The following is a 17,510-nucleotide window of genomic DNA, read 5'->3' as shown; positions in this document are numbered from 1 at the left end:
TATCAAATTGTAATAGTTTACATAATATTCCTATGATCTCAAAAACTCATTCCACTCATGCTAATCAAATCCAACCATGTGCTTGATAAACTGAATCAGCCAGAAAGGAATTATCACAAATTAAAAGATCTGGTCTTCCAGCATTTGATATATTATCTCAATATTAAGCGATGTACAGGGAACAGGGCCCTGATCTTTCCAGCAGGGTTAATCCGAAATCAGCTCAATAAACAATGTCCCAAGGTGGATATTTAAGATCTTGTATCTGTTTCATCAGTAACCAGCAGCTCCTTATCTATTAAGTGCTGTGTCTCCAACACGTTCTTCCATATCTTCCCCTTTTGTCTGGTACAGAGCCAAACTTTGTGGGTTCGGCGCTGGTCCGGGAGAGCCGCAACAGTAAAGATGGAGACGACGATAAGATCTACTTCTTCTTCAGCGAGAGAGCGTTGGAGCTGGACTGCGACAGCGATCTGACCGTGGCACGGGTGGCGCGTGTGTGTAAGGTGAGAATGTGAACTCAGAACTCACACACACCAGAAGTATTCAATCAGAAGGTTGCTTAATGAGCAAGGCACTCAACATTGGGTTGCTCTAGGGCAGGGTTTCTCAAACGGGGGTTCAGGGAACTGCAGGGGTGCAGTTTGGTTTTTAGTTGTTGTTTTTTGTACATCAAGCTAAAATAAAAATAGGAAAATGTATTTCCTTGGCAGCTTGCTCCAAAAAAATAAAAAATAAATATATATATGAATGAATATTTATATATGAAACTGAAATTTATATATATAATATGAAACTGAAATATATATTATATATATTTCAGTTTCATATATTTATATATATATAGATATTTCAGATAGATATTTCTTAAAATATCTAATTCAGTCTTTTATCTCAAGTAACACATTTTTTATGGTTTTACTTTTTTAGTTGGGAACGTAATGTGCACTAGGTTCACTTTATTTTCACATTTGCATAATTTTTAGCAATTATGTGTACAGAAGTTTACAGCATTTAACCAATATTCTGCCAAAATAAAAGCTCAAGCTTTTATTTGTTTGAAAGTGAAGAATGTGTATTGTATTGTAACTTGTTTTTAACAGTATCATTATGAGACATTTTCATATGAAATTAAATGTCATATAGCAGTTCAAGCAGCCTATATATATATATATGTACTGTATTGGCTATACAGTATATGTACTGTACTGTACTGTACTATACTGTATGTATATATATACTGAGGGCGCAGGCAATCTTCAAGCAATATATATATATATATTATATGTATATATATATATATATGTATATATAATGCTGAAAAGTTTAGGAACCCCTCCCTGCTGAAAAATTCCATGTTGGTCCAGGCTGGTTTATGCTGGTTTGAGCTGGTTTATGCTGGTCTAGCTGGTGGACTAGCATAGTCATGCTTTTCTCACGTATTTTGGTGAGCAGCAATGCTGTATTTTTCAGCAGGGCTGCTTTAGGGCAATTGTAATAAAGAAAATGGCTTTGAACAAAAACGTCTGTTAAATGGCTACTTGTCTCACTTTTCAGGGAGACCTGGGCGGCACACGGACCCTGCAGAAGAAGTGGACCACCTTCCAGAAGGCCCGGCTGATGTGTTCTTTCCCCGAGCGCCACATCACCTTTAATAACCTGCGGGCCGTCTTCACCCTGCCTGGGGCGGACTGGAGGAGCACTAGTTTCTATGGCATCTTCCATGCGCAGTGGTGAGCGAACCCTCCTGCCATGCCAGTCCGTGTCATACTCATAAATATCTCTCTCTTCCTGACGTAGTTGTGAAAGTCACTCTGTCCTCGGCTTATATAAAAGTGTCACCGTGCCAAACACCCAGCCGTGATCCTCAAGTGTAGAAAATGCTGCACTGTCATTATGTTGACAGTAAGACTATTACTGTAATAAACCAGCCAATGTAGCGCAGTCATTTAGTTCAGACTGACTGACTACTTTTTTTTCTCTCTCTCTCTCTCTCTCTCTCCTTCTCTTTCTTTATCCTTTGTTCTCTCTCAGGGGGGATGTGGATGTGTCTGCTGTGTGTCAGTACCAGATCGGAGAGGTGAAAAATGTGTTCGACGGGCCGTATAAAGATTACAGGGAGCCGTCTCAGCGATGGGTCCGATACACCGGCACTGTGCCCAGTCCTCGACCTGGAGCGGTGAGCTGAGCAGCCGTTGAGATGAGAGGCCGAGAGCCCTTGACTAAGCACTCGGATAAAAATAGCACACCAGTTTTGTACATACAGTGATGTTTCACCCCAAAATGAGACTTTATAAGTTTCCCTGTTGGATTATAACATTTTATAAACATCTTAACAACGATTTTGAGTCAGATTATGTCAGAAAAAGTTTGCAGAAAACTTTTATTATGTAATTTCAGGTAATGTAAATATTTTGGGATGAAGTGCAGTGATGCACTATACAGTGATGTTGACTGTGGGCCATTCAGAAGTAAATTGAAACATACCATTTACAGGAACATTTAAATGCTTAATGAAATTAATACTTTTATTCAACGAGGACACATTAAATTGATCAAAAGTTATGTTGTTATAAAAAAAAGTATCTATTTTAAAAATTCTATTGAACTTTGTTCATCAAAGATCCTGAACATTTTTTTTTATTATTTAGTTTTGAAGATTGATATTAATAAATGTTTCTTGAGCAGGAAATCAGTATATTAGAATGATTTCTGAAGGATCATGTGACACTGAAGACAATGATGCTGAAAATTCAGCTTGTATTTTAAATATTACTGTTTTTACTGTATTTTTGACTATGGTGAGCATAAGAGACATCTTTCAAAAACATGAAAAAATCTTACCGACCACAAACTTTTTAATGGTGGTGTACATTAAAATAAAATGACATAACTGTATTTGAATTAAAGGTTGCAAACAGGTATCCGAATTAAAATATATTTAAACTGAAAGGAAGAAAATTATATCGCTGTAATTTTTGTATGTTTAGTTTGCATATCTCTTCACATTTGTTAATGAACTTTTGTGAACCGGGGTAGAAGAATACTTCATTTCCCATAATTCTTTGAATGTCAGCTCATTCTTTTTCCTGTTATTCCAATTCAAGTTCCTGTGGGGTGTGGCTAGTTTGATTCAAAGTCCAGAGCTGTGTCCGAAATCGCATACTCTCTTGAGTAGGTACTTATTTTGAATAAGTAATATAATAAGTAATTACTTTGCAAGTAATTACTTCTATATTGTATGACTGTGTGTAGTATGAATGTAATCTGTACGTACTACATTCGCCATGCTGTCATTATCATGTGACCTACCAGAGTCAAGTGTGCCACTTCACTGCCGCTCACAAATCCTCTCCCGTGGCCTTATGGGAAAGTAAAGTGTCCAGTGTTTACACACTTCAGAATTTAGATAGAAGTAGTAGGTCATTTGATGAATTCGGACATACTTTTTTTGTCACATACTGTTTTTCGCCTATACTGTATCAGGGAGGTACGCGATTTCGGATGTAGCCCAACTCATGAACTGACAGGGAGCAAGTTTGAAGTTTTGTAAATGTCAAATCGTTAAACAAACTGAGAATACTACTGATTGTATTTTAAATGTGTATGATGTTGTTTAATAAATACACATTATGACATGTGCTACAAAGGTATTATTAAGTAAAAATGCCTAAGTAAAAATACTTTTGTTTCTTTCTACAGTGCATCACAAACTTTGACAGGGAAAACGGCTATAACAGTTCTCTTCAGCTGCCTGACGCTACGCTAAACTTTGCCAAGAAGCATCCGCTAATGGAGCTCAGGGCGGAAGCTCGCCCCCTGCTGCTTACTAAAGGGATCAACTTCACCCGATTAGCTGTGGACAGAGTGAGCTCACTGGACCAGAGATCCTACAACATGCTCTTCATAGGCACAGGTGTGTTATAGAGGGTCAAACGCATACATGGATCATTGTACGGAGCGTTACACGGCTAATAAGAGCAGTGTGTCTTTGTCAAGGTTTTTTTTTTTGACAGTCTCCTGCATTGTCCTTCTTGTTCCTTTGTCCTCTTGTGTGTAAATATAAATAGAGCAGCCAAAGAAACCATTTTATTAGCCATAATGTTGTATCTAAGTGGAAATGTCACCTCTGCCAATTAATTCTTGTCATGCAGGAAGGTCAGTCCTTGAAATATAAATTGAAAGATGTATTTGGCCTTGGCACTCTCATATAAACACACTCTCAAGGCTCAACCATCATTGGTATCCAATGAGTTCAGTATTTCACCAATCCCTCACAAAAGACAAATACATCTAGGCAAACCTAGTTAGTTGACGTTAAATATTTTCAGAAAGGTGACGTTTCCAACAATTTTGCCATTTTCTTTTATAATTATTATTCAGTTTATAAGCATCATATTCATTGAAAGACTACATAAATCTTATTATAAAATATATTTTTATAAATATATACTTTTATAAATGCTTTAAAATAAAGTGTATTTGTCAAAATAATAAAAATACAAAAAAATACTAGTAAAATTACTTGTGAAGGCAAAAAGGGGTTTATGACATCATTAATTTAGAGACTACATGAGTATTATTTTAAAATATTTTTTTAATACGTTATATATTCCTAAATGTATTTTTAATTATACGTTTTTATGGCATAATATTCATTGAAAAATGACATGAATATTATTATAAAATATAGTTTTATAATAAAATATACATATATTTTTAAAAAAGGGAAAAAAAGCCGGCACATCATGGCTCACAAATGGTAACGTTTCGAGCACGTAGGCTCTTCGTCAGATATATATATATATATATATATATATATATATATATATATATTATTTTTTTTATGCATTTGTCATACCGCAGGACTATTTAAAATTACTAGTGAAAGCATAAATGATTTTATGACATATTATTTAAAAAACAACATTAATATTATTATGCAATGTACTTTGTAATACAATATAAGTTTTAAATATATTTTTTTAAATGTATTTGTCACCACAGGACATGATTTTAATTATGAAACTACATGAATATTATTACAAATATATTTTACAATAAAATATATATTTTAAAACTTAAACATGTCACACCACAGGACTATTTAAAATGAATAATCAATGCAAAAGGTAAAAAAAAAGCCTAAAATATACACTTTCCTCTTATACATTCAGGTATAGTGTAACCCATTTTGAGTGCAGGCAGCACCTGAGGCAGATTGTGTGTGTGTGTGTGTGTGTGTGTGTGTGTGTGTGTGTGTGTGTGTGTGTGTGTGTGTGTGTGTGTGTGTGTGTGTGTGTGTGTGTGTGTGTGTGTGTGTGTGTGTGTATGTGTGTGTGTGTGTGTGTGTGTCTGTGTGTGTGTGTGTGTGTCTGTGTGTGTGTGTCTGTGTCTGTGTCTGTCTGTGTGTCTGTGTCAGAGAGAATCTTGGATTGAGGATTAAGAGTGAACATAGATACTCGGACATGAGCAAAAGAGCCAGGGTGGATTTGTAAAGCACACCATGTAGCTCTTCAACTCTCCTCCGTTATCCCTTTTCCGCACGTTCCCTTTTTCTCCCAGACTGAGTGAGAGGTCAGTGGCACATTATCTGTGACAAGCACTGTGTGAGAGGACAGGATAAAGTACACACACGGAGTTATGATAGGTCACGGCACCAGCTGGGGTGTATTCAATTTTCCTCCCGGTAATCTGCGTAACCTTGTTCCTAAAATCCAATGACGGAAAAACATGCCACGTGTTGATGATACATTAATGGACTATTTGTCTCTCCTTTCTCTCCTTTCCCCCTCTCTATCCCCATCACATTATTTCTCCCCCTCTGAATATAATCTATCCCCACCATCTTTCCTCCTGGCCTCTTTGTTTGTCGTTCAGCGGATGGATGGCTCCAGCGTGTCGTGATTTTGGGTTCAGAGGCCCATGTGATAGAAGAGATCCAGCTGTTTGATCGGCAGCAACCGGTGGACAGCCTCACCATCTCGCACAGCAAAGTAATTTCTGATCTGTTTTCTTGCTGAGCCAATCTCTTTGATGCCAGCTCTCTCCCGCCTGACTAGCATTAATGGGTTTTGTTCAAACAGAGAAGGAAAACAGAATGCACCGATAACTGAAAATAATTTATTTGCTATTGTTTTCCTTCATTTAATCCCAAATCCTCCCATTCTTTCTCTACAGAAGTATTTGTACATTGGCTCACGCTCTGAGGTTCTTCAGCTGCCCTTGGCAAACTGCAGCCGGTACCATTCACAGCCAGACTGCCTGCTGTCCAGAGACCCGTACTGTGCCTGGGACAGCGAGGGACGCGCTTGTGTCCGCATCGACCTCCACCGCGGGTAAATTCATCAATCTTTTGGTTCTACTGCTAGCATCCTTGCACCATCCTCCATCTGCTCCTTTTCAGTCTTTTGCGCTCTCTTAATTTCTCTCTGATTCTACTCTTGCTCTCCTCCGCCGCTCGCTCCTCATCATTTTCATCCACGGGTCCTTTTTAATACTTTTAAGCTGCATCCCCATAGCAGTGTGTCTAACAGCCTTCTGACACATCGTCAATATTTGCTCTCCCCCCACAGCTCCACATCCACACTCTCGCAGGACCTCATGCTGGAGAGGTTCAACCGGGGAAAAGCCAAGTTTGATAAGCCTTTCTCCATCCCCAGCCCTGGTACGTCAGATTTACGCTGCCCCCTACAGGCCCCCCTGCAGTGAGCGGTTTCCAATAGGGGACACGCACACTTTTAAAGAAAAAGTTCACCCAAAAATGAAAACTCACCCTCATGTCGTTCTTCGGAACACAAATGAAGATCTTTTTGATGAAATCTGAGAGCATTCTGTCCCTCCTTTGACACTTCGATGCTTCAAAAAGTTCATTAAGAGATCGTAAAACTAATCCATATGAATTAAGTGGTTTAGTCCAAAAGTTTCTTAAGAGACACAATCACTTTATATGATGAACAGATTGAATATAGGTATTTATTCACATTTAAACATTCATCAACTCACACATCAGTTGTGGTAAACAGAAGCTCAAGCATGTTCGCTTGACATGCGAGAACCAATCAGGTTCATTCTTGTGTGTTACGCAGCACGTTTGAGCTGATCAATGTTTAAATGTGAATAAAATCCTAAATTCAATCTTTTCATCATATAAAGCAAATTACTCTTTTCAGAAATGTTTTAAACTAAACCGCTCAATTCATATGGATTCATTTTACAATCTCTTTATGAACTTTTGAAACATCAAAGTTTCAGTTCCGTAGCTGTCAATGGAGGGACAGAAGTTCTCTCAGATTACATCAAAAATATCATAATTTGTGTTCCCTTATGGGTTTGGAATTGACAAGAGGGTGAGTAAATTATGAAAGAATTTTCATTTTGGGGTGAACTACCTTTAAAGCAGTGTACTTTTATATTTTTTATTTTAATTGAATAAAATTAATTAAATATAACAAGAGAGAAATAAGAATGTTAAATATTAACAATGTACTAACCATGTTTTCCGAAGAAAATAAATCTAGACAGAATATGATTTGTTTCAAATAATCCACTGATTCCACTCACAATCAATAATGTCAGGGAATTTGCCTACATGAGAACAGACTAAAACAAAAAGCTATGTAAAAAATGAACACGGTTTTAACTAATGTTATTTCAATTATTTTATTATTTTAAAAGTAAATAAATATTTTTTTCCCCAGATCATTCTAGGTTGAGAAATGTGACTGTGGTCGTTGGGTCGGATCTGGTATTGCCCTGCAATCTGGTTTCCAACTTGGCCCAGCCCTTCTGGGAGCTCAACGAACGTGAGCTGGCCCTTGTGGAAGGTGAGGCCATTGGGCCGCGATTCGACCGAGCCCTCCGCTCCCTCGTTATCCCCCAAGCCGGTTCCCTTCAAGCGGGACGCTACATCTGCTACTCGGAGGAGCAAGGCGTGAAGTTCCAGACGGAGAGATACCAGGTCGCAGTGGTAGCCAGCGCGCCCGTCTTCATGGAGGCCCGCGCTCCTGACGGCAGCATGGGTTTATTCTGGGTGCTGGTGATCACATTGGGTGCCGTTTGTCTGTTGCTGCTAATCGCGTCTTTGTACCTTCGTAGAAGACTGAAGTTGGCACTGGGAAAAGGGGCGGAAATGAAGCCGCTGGAGAGCACTTTAGTGTACCCCATTACTTTACCCAAAGAGCCTCCCAGCCGGCCATCGTTCGTCCCGAGCAAGATGGCGAACGATGAGGATCGCTTCTGGGAAACGGGAGCTAATTACTACTACTCGGACGGCTCCCTTAAAATTGTGCCCGGGCATGCAATGTGCTCCACCGGCAGCACGGCATCTCCGAGTGCTATACCCGGTCAGCCCATTCACTCGCCGAGCAGGTTGAGCCTCACCAACATCCGAAACTCAGGCACCAATGGATACATCCGCCTGAATCTGAGCACGGCCGGAGAGGAGAGAGCGAGCACGGGATCGGGAATAGGCATGGGAAGCGGACTCGGACTGGGCAGCCGAGAGAACGACTACACCAGTCCATTCAAAGAGGAGCTCCGGAGAACTCTGCAGCAGAGGAGCGTGCTTCCCGATGCCAATCCCGAGGAGTCTTCTGTGTAGACCTCACAGGAACCACAGAAAACCTCACCTACCTCCCTCCCGCTTGGGGAACTCTCTTCATCTTACTCGCAACCTATTTCTTCTCTGTCAATCTCCCGTGCCTAAGGCCACCGACATTCCCTTGGATTATTCTGGATCTCATACGTGCTAACACTCAACCGAGACTGAACACATCTCGCAAAGCTTTTTGTTAATGTCTATATTTAATGGACCAGACCGACAGGGCCTTGTGTTGATCTTGGCTAACAGGCGAACACAGGTACATCTCTGAGAGGAACGCAACCAGCCAAATGTAGCCGTCAGTCTGATCTGCATTGAGCAGATGTCTGGCAACCTAATCATTTGGCAAGATGGAGGATACAGAGCTTATTTTTGACGTCCAGAGGTTGCTTGCCCCCATGTTTTTTGCACCCTTTTTAAGGGTAGAACGCATGAGAGAGGAGGCGAAAAGGACATGCATAAACTTAAATCGCAAGATGACAATCACGCTCTTCTCTCAAGAGTAAAGCAGAGGAGAAATTGTTTAGGGAAAGAAACTGAGTGAGCTGTAAACCCGAAGCAGGACTTGAATAATGAACAAATGCTTTGCCTTTCTTTCTCTACAGCTCAAGAACTTTTTTTACAATTTTGTCTTTTTCTGAGAATGTGTACTGAGACTTGCAGCACTAATATATTGTGAGGTTTTTTCCATGTCTGTTTATTGCAACTGTTAAAGAAGGTTTTCTTCTTTTCTTTTCTTTTCTTTTTTACGATTAATAGTTTCATCTGAAATGTGAAAGGATTACCAGTGGTAGTAGCATGAGGAAAGTGTGAACCGAATGTGTCCTAAGACTGTGTTGGATGTGACAACAAGTGCATTATTGTATATATTTGGCTTGAACTGCCGAATTAAGTACAACCCCAGTGTTTGCCTACATGATGATGGAATGAAACTTTTCTTCTGGAATGGTATAGAAGACTCCGCCCATGTTCTAAAGCCGGATTGTTCTACATGAAAGGGATCCTTGATAAAGTCCAGGATGAGTAGTAGAGGCTACGGCTGATCAAAACACAGGTAAGACCACAGCAAATCATACTTTATCCCAAAGTTTATTTGGGCTGCTTACTTTTTTTTAATGAAATGAAGATTTGAGACCTATTCATTACCATTCAAAAGTTTGGAGTCTAAGACTTTTTCATGTTTTTGAAAGAAGTCTCTTATGCTCACCAAGGCTGCATTTATTTGATCAAAAAATATAGTGGAAATTGTAATTTTATGAAATATTAATACAATTTAAAATAGCTTTTATTAGAAATCATTCTAATATGTTGATTTGACGCTCAATAAATATTTCTTCTTAGTATCAAATTTTGTGCTGCTTAATATTCTTGTAGAAAAATATTCATAAAAATTACCACAAACTTTTGAACTGTAGTGTATATAAGATTATTGGAAGGTTGATATATGAGACAGGCGAAAAGATTATGACAATACAAATATATCCTGTCTGTGTGTAATAATAATTTATATAAATGTTTTTAGTGAATGTTTATTTAGTTTTTTCACGTATTAAAGAATTCTATAAAAGACCACAGCAATATGTTGACTTGATTTTGTCGTGACATATAAACACTATATCTGACTATATCTTTCTCATCTCTTTCAGTGTGGGCTTTGCAACTCTTAAACAGAGACTAAATACAAAAACAGGGTGAAAACTGAAAGCAGAGGACATTTCATTCCATTGACTTTGATTGTGAAGACAAATGAAGGAGATTTCGATTATTCGTGACCCTGTGGGTGGAGAGGCACTATGATGCTCATCATTGGTCCATACTTTGTTGCATGATGTTCTGCAAAATATATTATATAAGTTTCAACAATAAACAATAGTCTCATATGTTTTAGAAAAAATATGAAAAAACTTTCCGTACCTGTGCCTCTTCACCTTGGGTGAAGCCAAAGCAGACTGCAGACATGTTTTTCTTCTCCGTTTACTGTTCTTCTTTCTTTTTTTGCAATTCTCTGCTTTATGTTCTGGAATTTGGTCCATTGCACAGAACTCAAGTATTGTCTGAAATCTTTGTTACTACTACTATTGTTTTGGTGGAATGCTATTCTTTGTGGCATGAGAGCTTTACGATTTTGCAAGCGGCTTTCCATTCTGTCATTTGCTCTTTTCTAGTCTACACTTGTTAGAAAAGATCTTTGTACTAAAAAGTACGCTGAGAAATGTCAGATTAACAAGGACCGAACACTTTCTGCCAGGGCTTCTCAGGGCTCTCTTGAAATTGTGAAACTTCACTAATTGCTTTGATAAGCCTGTCTAATGACTTAAAGTCAGACTTTAGTCTGACATAATTTCACTGAGCGACCAGAAGTGTTGCATATGCTTGTTTGCATCATGCATGGCTTTTTTGTACTGACCAGTATTCCCTGCTTGATAAAAAAAAGAAAAAGAAAAAAGGCGGTCATCTCAGTTCATTCGGTTCATCTCACTTGGCTTTAAATCTGCTGTTTCTTTGTGAGTTTTTGTATTACAAAATTTCTCTTTTCATGCATTTCAAGATATCTTTAAAAATGTTGCTGTTCATTTTTTTTTTTTTTTTTTTTTTTGGGTAATTATGTTAAGTAACTTATTTTGCTTGTACAAAAAGTTGATATTTATTACCATTGTACATATGCCCTTATTTTTTATATATGTATATATCTTCAGAAAATAAAAGTAGAGATCAGTTCACAGTGAGTAGATTGTGTATGCTTACATGAGTAACTGTGTTTCATTGACTTAAAAGAGGATCTATTATGCTTTTTTTACATTTTCAACTTTCTTTACTGTGTTATGTTGCTGTTTAAGTATGAAAAATGTCTTACAAAGCACAAAGTCACTCCAAATGGAGTTATTCTGCAGTAAGCACTGTTTCTGAACTCCCTGAAATGCCTCATTTGTAGTCTTGAGTTTTCTTCCGGGAACGTACACGTCACAATATTCCTCATTTAAATAATTCCTTCTAAAGTCATATGCAAAATAAAAGAGCGAGGCCTGTTTGAGTTGCGTTAGAAGTGTGTTGAGGTTGAAACTCGTAGTTTTGGTAAGAGGCGTGACATTTCCGAAGCAAGCTGGAAATGGTTGACCAATCACAACACACTGGTTCAACCGACCAATCAGAGCACATTGCACTTTTCGGAAGGCGGGGCTTCATAGAGACTGGAGCTAAACAGAGCGTTACTGACAGACTGGTAACAAAGGTGCCGCAATAATGTAAAATGTGTGAAAAATAATGTGTGTTTTTTTTACATTCAAGCAGGAAAACCTGTAGACCACAAAAACAAAATCAAAACTAAAAGGGCATACTAGGTCCTCTTTAAAATGCCATTGAAATGTCATGTGCAACATTTGTTGGTAATACAAAATGGCTATAGTGGTTTTCATATTGCTTCTGCTAAACATATGTCCCGACAGTCACAGTGACACTTACTTTAACGCTTAGACAACCGCTAGTGCAGTCTCTCCTGCTTAGTATGTATGCTTTTTTCTTTTTCATACTGTGCATCTAAACACACTATCACGTGTACGGCAGGGCAGCCACAGCTGTGTGTGACATCAGCAGTGCATCATCACTGTCTACACAGCTGGGCCTCTACTTCTGGAACAATCTCTATACCATTAGGACACCAGTCACAGCTGACTATAAAATGAGGAGAGGAAGAGAGAAACCCTGAGATCACTGCATATTATTTAACCATCACTGACTTCTCCATTACCCCACTTTAAAATCCCCTGCTATAAACAATTCCAATAGTTTCTGGGCAAATTCAGCCTTGTATAAAGCTCATAAAGAAAAAACTGCATGGGTGTAAAATCCTCTAACAACCTCTGCAGGAATGGTCTGGCCCTGTTACCTTCAGTCATTGATAGATTTCCAAGGTGTCTGCAGAAAGTTCAGTCAAGCACCTCTGGCTCCGGCAGACTGATCTCAAGTCAAGCCTGTTTGCCAAGATCTCTGCAGATGTCCATCGCTCTGTAATAGGACAAATAGAAATATTACATTACTGTGTATCATTTTATCTGGATTTACAGGTTGACACTATGTATTGTTCTTTCCACCTACAGGTCTGTTAGATAGTTACATTTTCGTTCAAAAAAATAAATACATTAATACTTTTATTCAGCAAGGACACATTAAATGCCTTTTGACACATTAAACACATTAAAAAGACAATTATGAATATATATATATATATATATATATATATATATATTCATAATTATTAAATAAAATAAATATACAAATTATTTTGATTTCATATAAATGCTGTTCTTTCGGGGGGGGGGGAGCAACACAGCACACTGTAAAAAATGTGGCTGCGATTAGTTATAACAACTTAAAATTTGTTGAGATAACTTAAATATCCAACTTAACTAAACTAAAGTTAACTAAACTTAATATTTTAAGTCAAGCATGAACACATACCTTTTTAAAGTTGAAACAATGTTGGATTTTAAGTTGTAATAAATAATCGCAGCAATTTTTTTTACAGTGCATTGATAATAATCAGAAATGTTTCTTGGACACCAAATCAGCATGATTTCTGACGGACAATTAACTGGCCATGACAACAATGTAATTTGATATGCCTGACATTACAGCATCTTATTGATGGAGATATCAATAATGATGATGATCTGCATTAGAGTTTGAGACTGGTACAAACCACTCCAGCCAAACTGTCATGTTTCAGATTCACCTGAACTACTTTTATTCTTAGTGGATACAGAATCCAGCCATCTCCAAAACATCTACTGTTTTCAAGGACTGTCATAGCTAGCAAAGGCTTGCGTGGATGAAATGCATGGCATTTTAAAAATAAACAGCGCTTACTGTCTCTGGGCTCAAATTAATTGCATTAGCCTGCATAAACAATGCGATGTCTCCTCAGGTATTTCTTTCTTTCATGCTGGCAAAGGATCAATCGCAGCATGGAAACTTTTAAAACATTTTAATGTGCATATGAAAAATAAATTACCTAATTTTTAAATCACTTGGAATGATTACAAAAACGCTCACATTTCCACTCTTTGTTTTTATACTTCAAGGCCTCCTGGGTGTCAAGACTTTATTTCTGAGTGTCCTTCTGTTGGCGTCGAGAATACTGAATAATTTTCTGTTAAATTAAAAAATACTCTGTTCCTTTATTTAACCAGAACACGCTTCACAGGAAATCGCAAGAACATTAATTATAAAGACATAATTCATCCAAAAATTAAAATGCTGTCCCTCGTGTTTCCAAATCCCAAGAAAAAATGAGAGCAAAATGCCAACACAGTCTCATGGCAAATTGTAACTGTTTTGGCAAATTCAAAACATAAATTTGTAGTGTTTCATTGGTAAGTTTTGTATGATGTATTACGCCGCCCTGACGGTTAGGTTTAGTGGTGGGGTTTGAGGCGGACCTTCATCCTTCCTTGTTTTCTTTAGACTGTACATGTGCAAATCACCAAAATCCCTTTACAATGCATGCTACCACAGAAAAAGTCAAAGAGTTTAAAGTCAGCATGAAACGGAAGTTGTGATAGGCTTGACTTCCCTATTGTGACGTATGAGCGAAACGGATTCTTGAACAAGAAAATAAATATTGGTGTTTTGAAAAAAAAAAAAATTGCCCATGGGGAATTGATTGGATTGTTGGATGGCTGTGGTTTGCTATTGGTCGATCACATTTGAGTGACAGGTTGTCCCGCCCTCATGTCAGATAAGAAGAGATAACACAAGAGGAAGGAGAAGTTATTTTGATTGAAGATTACAAAGGCAAAAAAAATGACGATGTGCACGGATAATTATTTATAATAAACACTGCTCTATTCCATAAAAAGGAATAGAATAAATTGTCCATTTTTATTTCATGGTGACTTTCCTGGTTGGTCATTTGATGTGTTTTCCAAAGGTGTCACTGTTTTGAATGTTAGGACAATGACTCATGAAGGAGTCCTTTGTTTTTGACCAGTAGCAGCTCCGTCTATTTTAGCACGTCTCCTGCCATCATGTGGCAGGAAAAAAACAAAACGTTGTTATGTACGTGTTTGGCAACACATCCAGCCGTTTTTGATATGCATTATGCACCTGCCATAATTTCTCATCTGGCAGCAGAAGCCCTACCATAACTATGTCACTCATTGCTGAAAATGTCCTTAGTTGAAAGTACATTTACATTCATGCATTTGACAGATGCTTTTGTCCCAAGCTACTTGCAAGTGCATTCGAGCTATACATGTTAATCAGTATGAAATTGTGACCTTGATATTGTTAACTTAGCTGGAGTCTCTTTGCAATTTTGAAACATCCGAGCCTGCCTGCCTGCCTGCAAAAAGTACTGTACACTAGTCAATTACCTTATTAAAATTTGTCAAAGCAAGGAATGGTAGCAGTCGTAGGCAGCAAACGTGTACGTTTCAAAGAAGACAGCAGACAGATTCTTCAGACATCCACGCTTAGCTCAATCTCTCACAAAGAGGCACCTCCAGTCAAACAGAGCGAGATATTTCAAGATCACACGATTTATTTCCTTCGAGATGGAGGCTGTTTGCAGTGCCTGACTGAATATCTTAAGGAATAAATTATGACTGATCAGTTTCGTTTAAAGAAGCTTTTGATCTTTCACTCTGCAACCTATAAACTGTGTCATTCTCTTTCACATAAACAGACACAAAATGCAAATTTAATGTTTGGTAGGTTTTTAGACCAACATGGAAAACTATAATTACAAACTGTCTAAATAACAGAAGGGGGATGTAATGTGATTATCAGCTAAGCTTTAAAACCCCAACAAGACGAAATATATCTGTGTGTGTGTGTGTGTGTGTGTGTGTGTGTGTGTGTGTGTGTGTGTGTGTGTGTGTGTGTGTGTGTGTGTGTGTGTGTGTGTGTGTGTGTGTGTGTGTGTGCTAAAGTTAGAGGCAAACTGCTAATAAGAAATCAAAGTGGTGTTCTGCAGCCCAGCTTAATGCTACCACAGGCATCAAAGAATTAAAGTGAAAAAAAAAAAACAGTTCAAGTTCTCAACAATATCTGACAGAATTGGGGTGCGCTGCAAGAACGCGTCAAAGAGACAGTGACTCAGCCATAACTGTCACTGGATCCAAATTAGTGAATATCGGCTGTGCTTATGCTGCAAGTCAATGCTACACCAATTCATAACTTTACATGGTGTGTGTCAAGCTCTCCTGCTCCGCCCACTTTCACATCACTATCTCTTATCATGTCAATATGTTCTATTGTTTTAAAATGATAAGCTGTCATTATTTTATCAACTTGGTTGTAATATTTTCTATGTTAGAGTGCTACAAATACCAACAGACAATGACATAAAGCTGTCAAATATCATTTTATTAATTCAAAAATACTTTTTTCAAATTATTATGTGAACTGTGAAATGGCATTTAACTGACCCTATGTTTAAAATGCAATTTATTTAAGATAATAATGAATGATGTTGGGGAACCCTGCCGTTTAAGTCAAAAAAGGTCAGACGAATAAGAAACAGAAAGTTATGTTCATTATTAATGGTATTATCATACAAAAACCCATCAGTATGAAATGTCAGTTTATGAGGAAGCATTTAACTGACAATTGGAGAGTACCATAGCCTGAAGCAGCCTCATCTGTGTCTGTGAAACACCTGGGCTCCCCTGGCACACGTCTGGATCCTGTTCGTGGTTTTCAGCTCTCCATTCAACACAACCAGACCAGAGCATCTCCTCGCCAACCCACTCGAGACAAACAGCGGATCAGGCTTTCCTGTAAACAAAACAAAGTTTTTGTGACGCACGAGCGTCTACCTGTCAAACCTCATATATGTGAGACTCCTGTCAGACCTCAGGGTTCTCTACTCCCTGATCACTACATACTGCACATCTGGATAGACCCTCGGGCAGCTGCTCAAATATGCAGATCACATCACTCAAAGTGGCATCATCGCTATCAATGATGTATCCATCTACAAACGTCTGGTCTTATCATACCGTTCAAAAGTTAGTGGTCAGAATTTGTTTTAATGTTTTGGAAGTAGTCTCTTATGCAAGGCTGTGTACATAAAACAGCAATGTTGTGATGTATTACATGTCAGTTTATTCATGTGATGCAAATCTAAATTTTTGCAGGATTCATTGATGAATAGAAAGTTTAAAAGAGCAGAATTTATCATCATAAGTGTCTTTACTGGCTTCACTTTTGATAAGTTTAATCCTTAAAGTTTATTTAATAATAAAAAATCTTACTGACCCCAAATATTTGAACGATGGTGCCTTCTTGATCTCTACACCTTTTTTGTTTATTTTCTTTTCCTTTTGTTTTCTTTTTCTTTTTTTGTCAATAATGTTGCTAGCAATAAATGTAATACTTTCAGAACATCCGGCTACTTTTGAGTGTCGAGCTATAGAGAAAACAGCATGCTTTTTGCCTGCATAATGATATAGGCCTATGGCATCTACCAGCAGGCGCTCAAAGAGAGTTCATCCAAAATTGAAAATTCTGTCATTATTTACTTGTCCTTAAGTTGTTCCAATCTGAATTTCTATCTTCTTCTGAACACAAATGAAGATATTTTGAAGAATGTCAGTAACCAAACAGTTGTGGGGCACAATTCTTCATTCTTCAACATTCTTCAAAATATATGTTTTTGTGTTCAACAGAAGAAAGAAATTCATACAGGTCGTTTTTGGGTGTAGATCACCAGACAAGCCCTGCCCCGCTGCAACAGAAACCGAACAGCGATGAGCCTGTTCCTCTTGCATTAGATGAGGTTGAAAAGTGTTTTACATTTGAAATTAAAAATATATTTAGTAGTTAACTGCACTCTATGACTCTAATGGCATTCTATAGCACAATAAGATAGCATGCAGAGAAAATTGCTGTCACTTTAGAAATATTT

At 37.9% G+C, this 17,510-nt stretch overlaps 1 protein-coding gene across 1 annotated transcript in view; it reads left to right on the top strand.

The window, feature by feature from the left end:
* The window catches only part of sema4c (sema domain, immunoglobulin domain (Ig), transmembrane domain (TM) and short cytoplasmic domain, (semaphorin) 4C), a 59,524-nt gene extending 48,197 nt beyond the window's left edge, over positions 1 to 11,327 (top strand). Inside the window, exons 8-16 of the mRNA XM_079607507.1 lie at positions 355 to 506; positions 1,558 to 1,733; positions 2,035 to 2,179; positions 3,703 to 3,916; positions 5,881 to 5,996; positions 6,181 to 6,338; positions 6,576 to 6,667; positions 7,701 to 9,656; positions 10,249 to 11,327. Coding sequence (XP_079463633.1) covers positions 355 to 506; positions 1,558 to 1,733; positions 2,035 to 2,179; positions 3,703 to 3,916; positions 5,881 to 5,996; positions 6,181 to 6,338; positions 6,576 to 6,667; positions 7,701 to 8,602 — 1,955 coding nt within the window. The 3' untranslated portion in view covers positions 8,603 to 9,656; positions 10,249 to 11,327. The remainder of the gene's footprint in view (positions 1 to 354; positions 507 to 1,557; positions 1,734 to 2,034; positions 2,180 to 3,702; positions 3,917 to 5,880; positions 5,997 to 6,180; positions 6,339 to 6,575; positions 6,668 to 7,700; positions 9,657 to 10,248) is intronic.
* Positions 11,328 to 17,510: the final 6,183 nt, after the last annotated feature.

Source organism: Phoxinus phoxinus (genome assembly GCF_949152265.1).
Source record: "Phoxinus phoxinus genome assembly, chromosome: 3".
NCBI lineage: Eukaryota > Metazoa > Chordata > Actinopteri > Cypriniformes > Leuciscidae > Phoxinus > Phoxinus phoxinus.
This window is presented reverse-complemented; position numbering and strand designations above follow the sequence as displayed.